General features: G+C 40.8%; 1 protein-coding gene across 8 annotated transcripts in view; it reads right to left on the reverse strand.

Annotated features, from left to right (window-relative positions):
• Window positions 1-12069, reverse strand: part of DGKD (diacylglycerol kinase delta) — a 73568-nt gene that overhangs the window by 8218 nt on the left and 53281 nt on the right. For 7 of the 8 annotated variants that reach the window (XM_081864053.1, XM_081864055.1, XM_081864052.1 and 4 more), the window contains 13 exons: window positions 11399-11560; window positions 10193-10321; window positions 8275-8371; window positions 7059-7169; window positions 6404-6500; window positions 5279-5386; window positions 4518-4631; window positions 3436-3570; window positions 2690-2841; window positions 2462-2573; window positions 2239-2331; window positions 988-1107; window positions 605-722 (listed from right to left, as the gene is read on the reverse strand). In XM_081864053.1, the coding sequence (XP_081720179.1) occupies window positions 605-722; window positions 988-1107; window positions 2239-2331; window positions 2462-2573; window positions 2690-2841; window positions 3436-3570; window positions 4518-4631; window positions 5279-5386; window positions 6404-6500; window positions 7059-7169; window positions 8275-8371; window positions 10193-10321; window positions 11399-11560 (1548 nt within the window). The remainder of the gene's footprint in view (window positions 1-604; window positions 723-987; window positions 1108-2238; window positions 2332-2461; window positions 2574-2689; window positions 2842-3435; window positions 3571-4517; window positions 4632-5278; window positions 5387-6403; window positions 6501-7058; window positions 7170-8274; window positions 8372-10192; window positions 10322-11398; window positions 11561-12069) is intronic. The other variant, XM_081864056.1, reaches the window with a different exon arrangement.

Below are 12069 nucleotides of genomic sequence, written 5' to 3' on the forward strand. Positions count from 1 at the left end.
CTAACCCAACTGGAAAGGAAGTATTCTAATACCAATTGATTCATTGATTTCAAGGGGCTATTTTTAATATCATGCTAATCGATAAGGATTAAAGCTAGGGATGCACCAGTGATGATGCAGAATTCCCAGACATTTAGACATGAGGACTTGATTGAAGACTGAGAGTGAATCAATGAGAGAAAATCATTAACCAAATCAGTGAGTATTAGAAGTGGGAGATCTGGAGTTATGCGGACTTGGGCTCCACAGTCCTTTTGCTATCTAAAACTACAAATCCTTGAATGAATTGCCTTTGAAATTCACTGAAGGGCTCTTTGAAGGATGTTATCAGTTTTTTAAAATATTTTAGTGCTGTACATTTTCTAGGAGAGAACCCAGCAAGTGTGTTATTTTTGCTAAGGGGAAAATACTGCTATGGGAATAGATACCTGATAAAATAAATGAAAGGGTCAAACACAAAAGAGTATGGGAGGAGAAGTAGGGAGTGTTCAGAGAGAGGCAAAAGAGAAGGGTTTTTGCATTTAGTGGGGGCGCAGATGTGCAGGTGCACATATGGCTACACGTGTGAAGAAGGGCGAAGAGGAAATACACAGACTGGCGGTACCCGGCAATCCCAAGCTGCTACGAGTTTCTTTATTCTTGTTGTTCTTCTCCTTCTTAAACTTTGTCACCAGACGAAATTTGCCACTCCGGCTGCGTTTAGAATAATCCAGCATTTGGTTCTGCAGGGCGGGGAGAATAACAATATAGATGTTTCATGATAAAGAATGTGTATGAGTAAGGGTTTTTTTAGGAGAGAAGTGAAAAATTGCCATCTCAACTAATTAAGTTTAATTCAATTTAGTTACATTAATCTTATTCAGATTAGCTCAGGATGCTTTGAAAGAGGAAGGCACCAAGCCAATTACTCTCACATTCCTGTGCTATCCCAGTAAAAAATCGCAACAAAAGGCTCCCAATAGGTCTACCCTCCTCATCTGATGTTACCTCCTCATCACTGGGTTCCATTAGCTGCCACAGCCAAGGAATGTCTGCTAGCTTCCTCATATGAAAGTCCATTTCTGCCAGCGCTGCTAGGAGCTGCTCCTTCTGTGGGGGATCCAACTGCTGCATCAGAAATAAAGCACACAAGCACACCTAAGAGCTGCACAGATTAATGGAGATCTAACCACTATCAAGACAACCAGAGAGTCACTAATTAACTGTAATTTCCTATTTTGTCTAAAAAAGGGAAAATATGGTTACCAGATTCAAATAGCCAGGATTTTATACCAACTTCAAGATCAGGCTTGTTCAAAAGTTGGTAACTATAGTTTCCTGGTTTAAACGAAACAAGGAACTATACTTTAATTGCATCTTGTGCGAAGGAAGGACTGAAGGAGCTCTGTGTATAGGCAAAAGCCTTATTCACATCTTAGCCAGGATATGATTGTCCAAATGTTAACACACGTCCTCGTGCTGTAATTTGGCTTTAAAAAACAACCACCCTTCTACTTTGTCAAGCCCAGTGACAATGGAGATGTTATTTTGCTGGGTGGAGGGGTGCTGCAGCAGCTGGGTTTGACTTTCCCTTCCCCAGCTGTCATCCCTTCTTCTGGACAATTAGGCTTGGAAGAAGCTTTCTTTTGTTCCAATAGAAGCCTAATTGTTGCAGGGTGTGTGATCTTCCTTGAGATTGGAGTGGAGGAAAGGTTAACTCTGGACTTCTCAGCTGCACTGTCTAATAAGATCACTCCTCCACTACACTACATTTTGCAAAATACACACCCACTGAACCTAACTTCTGGCAATGGGAGGAATACATGTGGTTCCAATGTGTGTGTGGTGTGTACACAGTTTCTATGGTTTGCAAATGCGCCCATGGCCCAAAAGGGTTAGAAATGAAACACATTTTTGTTTACTGAATATCCAGGCAAACTATTATTCTAAATAACTGCTGTTATTTTTCTTCTGACAAATGGAATTATATTTCTAGAATATATTGGTATCTATTCTTCTAAAGAGCTCTAGCATGTGCTGGCTGCATCATGGAAGATAAAACCATGGATCTAATGTTGCTAAATTGCAGAAATAGGAAACAACAATATTTAGGGACTGGATGAGGGAGGTAAAGGCACTGTCAACTGTGTGAGTGCCTAGCTGTGGACTTGAAAAAACAGGGAGAATTATGTTCTCAGCAAGGGCAAAAAAAGTAACAGAAATAACTAACAAACACCTTTCCTAATATTTATCCCTTACCAGGGCCATTTTGCCAGCCAGGAGCAGTTCTGTTTCATTATGCAGGGCTTTAATATTATTCGCCATCTCTACAACAAGGTTGCAGCTCAGGCCCTGTGGAAAGACAATAAGCGTAAGGACTGGAAGTCTGAAACTCCAAACCAATATAAAACTAAATAAAACAGTCACAGAGCCCAAGCTACAGGAACAAGTTGGGTTCAGGCAAAGAGAAACCCGCCCATACCTCTGTAGACTTGGACTTGGCATATACTTTGTCCATAGACTTGGAGCTAGCATTGACTGCATGAGCAAGTTCTTGTTCCATGTCCTGGTACGACTGAGCTATTTCCCGAATGCTGTGGGTGGGAAGGGGAGAGGTGAAGAAAGCAATAGCATAAACTTTCTGGACTGTTGTCTCATTCTGGCACCACCACCTCCAAATGAACCCGAGAAGAAAAGAAAATGGCCTCACCTGTGAATCAGAGTGCCCGCTGCTTGGCAAAACTGATTGATCTGGGTGGACTCTTCTTCAGATATAATCTCTGGATGCAGGGAGAAAGAAGCAGGGCGGGGCAGTTCACATTTTTGTTTGTCTTCCCAGGACTTTAGGGTGCTCTCAAATGCCTGGAAAAAAGGAAGGGAGGCTATCACTATTCCATGCCATCCATGATTATTTAGGAGAAACTGATATCTTTATATTATACTTTCTGCATGCACAGAAACATTTCCCCCCATCTCTGTAAAATCTATCATGATTTTATTTACCAGATTTTTAGACCAACCTTTGTCACATGTAGTGATCTCAGGGTAGTTTCTAAAATAATTTATTCCATTCAGCACAAATATATCACATTCAAGAACAATAATATGCAATGCTTAAAACCAATCATTAATAAAATACTACAGGAAAAACCTAAAATATTAGACAGCATCCACTAATTTCCCTTAAAGGCCTGGGAGAACAGATAAGCTTCCATTACCAAGTGAGAACATAGAAAAACTGTCTCCATCTGCACTTCCATGGGAAGGGAATCCCACAATCGGAGTCCTCTCCCTCTATCACACAGCAGACCAAGCCCACTGGCAGGATGACAAGAGCAGCTCTCCCAACGACAGAGTCCAGGACTAACTATATTCTACATCAGCCTTGGAGTGGAGCTCAGATTTCTCTTTTGCTTGATAGGTTCATCTCTCAATGTATAAGAAGGTTCCTCTTACCCTATCTCTGGTTAGTGTCTGTGCCCTGTTTTTATGAACAATCCAAATATATCCTGGAGGTTGGATCCAGGCCTCTCCATCAACTTGCACAGGAACTCCTTCGTCTCCCAAGATTGCTATCTTCACTGTCCGGCACTAGGAGAAATCCTTGTGTTAAATGTATCCTAAATCATACAGCATGTCATGTTTTGTTTACAGCAGCCAAAGTATCTCCCTATGTCCCACAGTAACTAACAGTTTTCCCAGCTTGTTTCCTCTGGTGCTGCTAGATGAGAATTTGAATTTGTAAGTTCTACCCAGCTCAGTGCAATATTGAGAAACCAGTCTATGCTGAATGCTGTTGATCACTGCCTTTATTAGCCTTGAACCTTATATCAACCACTGAATGCAGAGTTATAGGCTATAGACTTTATGGAACAGATAGTAACTCTTTGATTATCTCAAAGAAAAACAGGTAATGTGCAAAATCTCCTGTGGACCGCAAGCAGAATAGTAAGCAGCATGGACTAGCTGGATGCAGAGGCAGGGTGGGAGTCACCAGCAGGGTAATCCACAAGGAACCCTAGAGGAAGAAGGCTCAGAGCCAGGAAACTGGTGGTGGGACAACAATGAGTGGTCAGAGGGAGAAGAAGGGGCAGACTAGGAGGAGGTGGTGTCAGAAGCTGAAGAGGCAACAGGGTTTAGTGAGCAGGAAGAGGCTGGGGCAGAGATCAGTCCAGAATCAGAGGCAGGAGAGGAGGGAGGCCAGGAGACAGATATGAGGGCAGGCTGCTGAAGAATCCAGGGAATTTCTCCCTCCTGCTCCCCTCCCCTCTGGTCTCCCAGAACACATAGAGGAATGAAGAGAGTGGAGCAATGAGAGAATAGATGAAGGAGCCTGAAATTTCTTGGGAAAGACCCAGGGGAGGAAGAGTCTTAAGGAGCGGTGGAAAGGCTGGGACCTTCAGTCCTCACAACTCCCTCCTTGGGGCAAGTCCTACTGGGAATAGTTGCTGTGATCACCAAGCAACTAAAGAGCTAACTTCACTGACACTGGGTGTTTTATTGCTGACCTATGCCTGACTCCCGCTCCTGACAGATACCTGGGCAATTCGGTGATGCTGTAGGTTAATCACACGTGAGACAGCCATTTGCATACTACCAAACACTGCTACCACTTCCAGGATCTTGTCATCGAAAGAAGGAGCTGTAAATGTCTAAGAGAAACAAAGAAAGAGAAACTAATCCAGCTTGAGCTTCAGTTATAATGGCCTCCTTTGCTTCTCAATAATGTCAGGGCAAGATACAGCTATATATCCTCCTGGCATCCCTCTCTTCCCACACCCCAACCTAGTTGCTGCTAGTATAGTAATAAATCAAGTAGTGTTGCTGCCTAGTGGAGAATAATAATAGTGGAGTAGATAATCAGCAGACACTGGCAATCAACCAAACGAACATATCAGCATTAAAAACCAGGAGACCTTTGGCTGGACTGGTGAATATATTCCCCTCAATCTGACCCATCTTGTGGAGGCAAGTGAGAGTGTGCCTGTACATCCCAGGATCATCTGCCCCAACTCTGATGACATCTGTGAATGTTACATTTGAATATGGTTTACACATACTGAATTACTATCTATTCATATAGGGCAAAATCGTGCAACCAATTCCTCAGGAGAAAAACAACATTTGTGCAATCTTAGCCCATCACCATAGATAGCATTACAATGTGGCGCTCATGTTAAAACAAACATGTATCTAAAACCCTCTAGCTGCTAGTGTTTCATTTGAAGGTTTTTGGTACAAAGAAGAAGAAATGGAAGGTGAATGACACCTTCATTTGCAAAAAATTTAAAGTACTCACATCATCTTCCTTTGTGCCACCCCAGAAGTTGGTGCCTCCTGCATAGCTGGGAATGTTGAGTACGGCAATTCCCTGAAGACTGGGCAAGGGTATTGGACGTCCATCACACTGCATGATATAAATAATATTGTATATAGTGTGTAAGATTCCACAGGTTTCAAGGATCAGTAGGTTACTTGCCTTTAAAAGTGCTTAAGAGATTTGCAATTAATCAGCGTTTATCTCAGGGTGAGAAACCTCTTTCAGACACAGGACCTCATTTTCTCTTGGCCAACCTTCCAAGGGCTGCGTGACAGCGGCTTCTGTTGCTTAGACAAAAGTGGGTGTGGCCAAACCTCCCCCAATGCATAGGGATATACACACACAAAGTGCACATGCCCACACATACCACCCCTTGCCCCCCAGCAATTAGACTTGAAAAAAGCACATATTTATTTAGAACATTTGGAAGCTTTTTAAAGCTCAATAGCAAGGGGGAATATTGTTAGAAATTGCACCTGGGGGTGGTTATTCCCTCCATTCCCAGCTGTATTATTCAAGAAGAACCTTCCACCTGCAACAATTAGACTTAAAAACCCCTTTTTGATTGCAGTCAACAGAAGACTTATTTCAGACCCAACTGCAGTTGGGGTAGAGTGATCTGGGGTTCACAACTGGAAAGGGATAATTAATTCTCCCCTCCTCAGCTGTGACCACCACTGTCAAAACAGCTCCTCTACCATTACAATTAAACTTGAAAGAAACCTTCTATTGCAGCGAATAGAAAGGATTTTTAAAACCTAATTGCAGTATGGGGGTTTGGGTGTGTGGGTACACAGCTGGGAAGAGTTCACAAGCAACAGGGAGCCCCAGCTGATGAAGTATCAGGGCAAGTTAAACAACCAAACAACAAGAGGCTAAATAACACCCATTCAATTATTTAATTAAAGCAGCTCAGACTAGTAAGAGAACAGTGAAGTTGCCGTGCTAGCAGACAAATCCTGTAATAACTCATAACTCAGGAGCTAAGCTCTAGGGTTAGGAAGCAGGGAAGCATGAATCATACAAGTTAGGTTAATGGTGCATGACAGCAAACAAATAATTTCATGTTTGCATAAACCAAGGAGGTTAAGGGCTACTCATTACCTCTAGCAAAACTTTTTGTTCTAAGTTTTTGTAAGTTCTGTGTAGCAGCTCCTTTGTTCCAAGAACTCCGTACCACATCATGTTCTTCGTACGACTTCTGAAAATGGAAAGCAAAGAATCAAGTGGTGCAATGGACCACAAATTGCACTGTAATTTATACTATGATGTTCAGATGAAACCTCGCTGCCTGAAAGAAAACAAAAGCCAGACACTGAAATACTTTATCCACTATCCTACAGCAAGAAGTATTAAAGGAGCAAAAAATGTGGTAAATTATAATTGGTTTCTCTGGAAATAAATAACTTTGGGGGGAAAAATTTGTTGGACCTAGCAACACAAATCATCAAAGCACTCAGCCTATGGTTTGCAGTTCTTTAGAAGTAAAAGAGGCCTTATAAGCACATCTGCCAATGCAGTCGTGAAATAAAAGAAGTGCTGCATCCAATTCCTATCAAAGCCTGCTTGTTATGAAGAAGATGAAGAAACAAATTACCCAGCATGCAGAAATTTCTTTTTAGTTAAATGCTACCATTGAATGATGCACTGACACAGTCATGTAGCTTGGTGAAATGTGAAGGGGATTTATAATTGTAGTTGACACAACAGGATACAGGTTTTTAAAATGTATAAAACAGCTCCACAAATGATTGATTACCTGCACTTTTCTGGATGCTCGTCACGCTTGTTGTTGAAGTCCAAAGAGATCTTTGCATCCAGTCCGATTCCAAAATAGTTATTCATCACACATTTCTCTACGTAACAATCACTATAAAGAGCAACGTAACAATCACTATAAACCTTTGATTTAAAGTGGTGGGATATTTCAGCATTCTCCATATGCCCCTGTGCCCAATATGGCCACTGTATATGAATGAGCTGTCCACCTGTGCACTAGGAATAAAGCCTGTCAGAGGGGGCCTCTGGATTATGTCTCCTATTTCATTAACAAATGACTCAAGAACCTAAAACAAAGAGAAGCAAAATAAAATTCCTTTCCATTTTCTTCTTGGGTACAAAAATAACTGGATAGCTCAGTTGGTTAGAGCGTGCGGCTGTTAATACCAAGGTTGCAGGTTTGATCCCCGTATGGGACAGCTGCATATTCCTACATTGCAGGCGGGGAACTAGATGATCCTCAGGGTCTATGATTCTAGGAAAAGTTTTAGAAATCTCTCAGCCAGAAGAACATAGCCAGCTTTCTCATCACAACTAGCAGTTTCTGTCACTTAAAAAAACCTGAAACATATTACAGGCAACTCCTCATATACATGTACTCTATTTTGTGTCCTCTATTTGTGAGGAAGGTGTCCTCTTTGGGCTCTGGGGAGGGTCTCCGCACAAGCCAGAGGGGCAACAGGGCTTCCTCAACTGACATGCAGGGAAGTGGCAACTGTTGCTGTGCTATCCCTGTTAGGCAGTGAGGCAGAGCAGCTCCACAAAGCCCTGCTGTCCCTCCAGCTTGTGAGGAGACCCACCTTGGAGCCCGAAGAGGCTCTGGGGTGGGTCTCCTCATGAGCCACTAGAACTCTCCAGAGTGCCCCCTATTATAGGCAGTTTTGTGTATGCTCGTGGGGGACTGGAACAGAACCCACACATAATGTTTAATATGAGACCAGCCATCATGATGGAGGGAGACTTTACTAGAATTCAGATAAGCATGTTAGTAAGTGAAGTCATCTCTTTTAAAAAACAGGGCTGCTTTCAGTGTTACCACTTTCTGCAAAATCAAAATACTAGCCAAGCTTCATAGAGACTGTCTTGCCTTGTCTACATTGTAAGAAAAATGTTCCACTTGCTGTTGAAATGATTTATTCCTCAGTAATACAGTGGCAAAGGGAATAAATTCCCTTCACTCTTATTTGAATACTCACAGATTTTCTGGCTCAGAATTAAACGGGTCTGCATTGATCAACAACCGGCTGATGACAGAACCTCCAGGTAGAGAACCAGATGCCCCAGCACGGATATCTGTCAACAGAATACAAAACTTACAGGAAGCTGCAAGGAGTTTATGAAGCACACAGGACACAGCATATTTTCAATTGGCAAAACAGGATCTATTTTACCTCCAAAATCAACAGGATGTCACTTCTGGAGCATGAAACATTATCTCACACTTTCACTGTTGCTGAACAATGAGGAAAAAACAGGAATTTAGACCTATGAGTAACTCCAGCCTTAGTCCTTAAATCCCACACAGAAGCAGATTTAAGCAAAGAAGTTTTCTAATTCCTATGAACAATTTATGTGTGCCTGAGAAAAAACAGAACTTTCTCTACCATATATTTCGATTTAATGATATCAACCTAGATGTGATATTAAATACGTATGTTTTTTACATTTAACATGCATATTTTTAGAAAATTTAGATTGGCAGCAGCTGATAATTATTGGGCAGTACATGGAGAAGGGGGAGTTTAACCCTTTCTTCTCCAACTGTGGTCCCAACAAAAATAATTTTCATGCTGCAATGGGGGGCAAATCCTCCGCTGGTGCCAATGGTAGATTTCCTTCCAATACATATAGCAACTTCAAATGAAAAATTTTCTTCAAGACCACAAAAGGGATGAAAGGGTTAAACCCCGAATGACCTAAAATCCTTGTATGCTGCAACCCACATTTATCAGCCACCTTCCCTCTTCAGTAGCCATCCACATTTTTAAATGCACATTAAATGCAAACACAAATTTAAACTTATGTCTAGTTTGGTTAGAAAGCTAGGAAAAATATGCTCAAAATTTTGTTCTGAAGTGGAACCCACTCAGCTTCCCAACTCCTATAAGGAAAATCCTCAGAATTTATATGGAAGTGCATGAATGTGGTCCCAAAACAGAGATGTAAGTAAAATGGGCCACTTTAAAGCAGAGCTTGAAAATTTTGCTTCTATCCTGCAGTTATTGACATGTGCCTCTAAATACTGAATAACAGACCTCATTGTTCGTATAGCATAGCTCTTGTTCAAAACCTTGTTTACTTGTTTACTGTTTTTTCTCTGAACAACAATTAGCTTTCCTGGTGATGATCAGTTCATCTTAGGAGTAAGATTTTGAAAATTTGTAAGTTTTAAGCAGTATACCCTAATTCTATACTTGTTCTCACAGATGGGCTTTAGCTTTACCATACATGCCCCCTTTCCAGTGGTAGATAAAAGGAGACAATACAGAAAAAAAATCTCAAGCTAACAGAGAAGACAGATATAAAAGGAGCAGGGGTTAAGTTTGAGAGAAAAGGAAAAAATAGAAAGGAACTTATTTGTGTGCCCCCGTCGCAAGAGGTCTGGAAGGTGGAAACACAAGAACAGGCCTTTTCTGCAGTGGCTCCCCGTCTGTGGAATGCTGTCCCCAGGGAGGCTCACCTGGTGCCTTCATTACATATCTTTAGGCACCAGGTGAAAACATTCCCAGGCCTCTGGATAATAAAACGCTCTATGGTCTTTTAAACAAAAGGGGGGATAACTGTTTGTTTGTTATCACATTATGTATTTTTGTGTTTTTATACTGTAAACTGCCCTGTGATCCTTGGACGAAGGGCGGTATATACATTTAATACATAATGAAAATATAAATAAAATAATAATAAAGAGAGAGAGGTGCTGTACTGGGCAAGGCAGGGAACAAACTGGGAGCAGAGTCAGCTAACCTAGTCTAGGACCCAAAAGTTGGCTATGTGTTCCCTGCCTTTCTGGGGTGGTAGAAGAAGCTGATTTATCAGTAATGGATTACAGAAAAACCAGTGGCAGAAGAGGTCATCTCTGGTTTAGCTAGACGGGAAGAGTGTTGTTGCACTCACTGGGGTAGATGATCTTTGCATTCAGCATTGGCAGATTATCCCGATTTCCTGCCTGGGGAGGAAGAGAGGCAGAGCTTCCCACTGATAAAGTTCCTTTACTTATTAATCTTTCACAAGGAGACTTGATAACTACAAAATACAACAAAAATCACAGGTACCATTAGAATGCTATGAAACGATGAACAGAGAAAACTTAGGTGTAGTGGGCCATACTGTTTGTTAGTTACAAATTGTGCTATGAAAACCAACATTTTCAGCTAGGTACTCTTAATCTGGGCAGATTCTTTAAAGGTTTTTATATTGTAGCCAAAGAACAAGCCTTAGCTGGAATAAAGATGTTCTGAGGTGCTCCCAGTTCAAAATATAAAAGAAACTTAAACTAACAAATACTATGCAGTTCTCTCTGCCATGATTTCCTGTGCCCTTCTGTTATTTTCTAACATATTCTAGCCAACACTGAAAGTGTTCCAAGAAAGACCCATCATGATGTTGAAGCCAATATTAAAATACTGTATATTCAATCTAAAAGATAATTAAATTGTCATAATTAAAATATCTGAAAGTCTAAGGAGATCTGTAAGTATATGGAATTGAGGACAAGCTTCTATTAAAAACTAAATAATGGGTTCTTTTGGAAACTATACTAAGTTATGCTTTTAATGAAACAAAGGGACTTATGAAAGAACTATTAATTACTTAAGTTTGTTATAAATATATAGAATTCCACAGACTTTGTGAAATTTTGATGCTTTTGAAAAAAAGCTTTTTCTAACTTCTGTAGCTTCCTTTGCCCTACTGACCAATGCATTTTAAAATTATTTATGGTTATTCAGAATAAAGTGAGTCAATAGTATTTCGGGGAGAAACACAACTGAGCTTATTAACAGCTGCTACTAAACTATGTACTGCAAATCCTGGATCCTAATAGCTTAGCTCCTAGCCCTATACCTAAGGTCATAATAACAACTACAAGGTGGTTCAGGAACTCTAGGCTGAGATGATCTATTGCTAAAACAGCATAAAAACTGAGAATTTAAAGCTGTATGTCATCATTTGCTTATCTCACTATCCAACTGATAAGGGATGGTGTAACACTTGGAACAAGATCTCAGACCCAGGGCTATGGAAATATTACAAATTCCAAGGCGACGCCAGAAAGACACATATAAAGATGCTGCCTTCAACGAAGGTTAACTAGGTTTTTACCTTTCCGATGGCTCCTCCCTTTTGGAAATCCATAGTTGCCAGTGTGTGAAGACTGTAAGGAGATTTTATTTTCATTCCTTAAGTCCTTTCCCTCTTCAGCGGTAGAGAGACCCAAGAGGAAGCTCTCCTGTTCTTGGGTTTGAGCGTTCTGTTCATCTACAGCTAAACAGTAAAACAGTAACAGAGTCAGACAGACTTGCTTGGTACTTATATCACACTGCACTGAGGGAGCGAACTGGGTAAGTGGAAGACAGCAACACTATTACATTTTCATCCTAGAACCTTCATCAAATGGCTTTCCCAGATTCTGTAAACATGAAAACACACAGGCCACTGCTCATCTTATTTTTGCAACACCTGTTATAAAAAAACCAACAAAAAAACCCAAAAGAACTTTAGACTGTTCAGAACATACCATGTTTCAGTAAAGCACTTGGATTACAATCTACTAACTGTCAGGGACAACACTGGAGAATTGCTGACAGTCTAGACACACCATAAAATGCTAAGTGGAGCTGTCAAGGTATATTTGTAGAGAGCGGTTATAAACATAGCTTCTTTAGGAAAGACCCATGAACAAGTATTAAAATTCTTCCTATTCACATATCTTTTCTCAACATAGATAACCAATTTGGATATAAAATTTACACCTCAAAGCATTCAGACATAGA

Source organism: Podarcis erhardii (assembly GCF_964252035.2).
Source record: "Podarcis erhardii genome assembly, chromosome: 5".
NCBI lineage: Eukaryota > Metazoa > Chordata > Lepidosauria > Squamata > Lacertidae > Podarcis > Podarcis erhardii.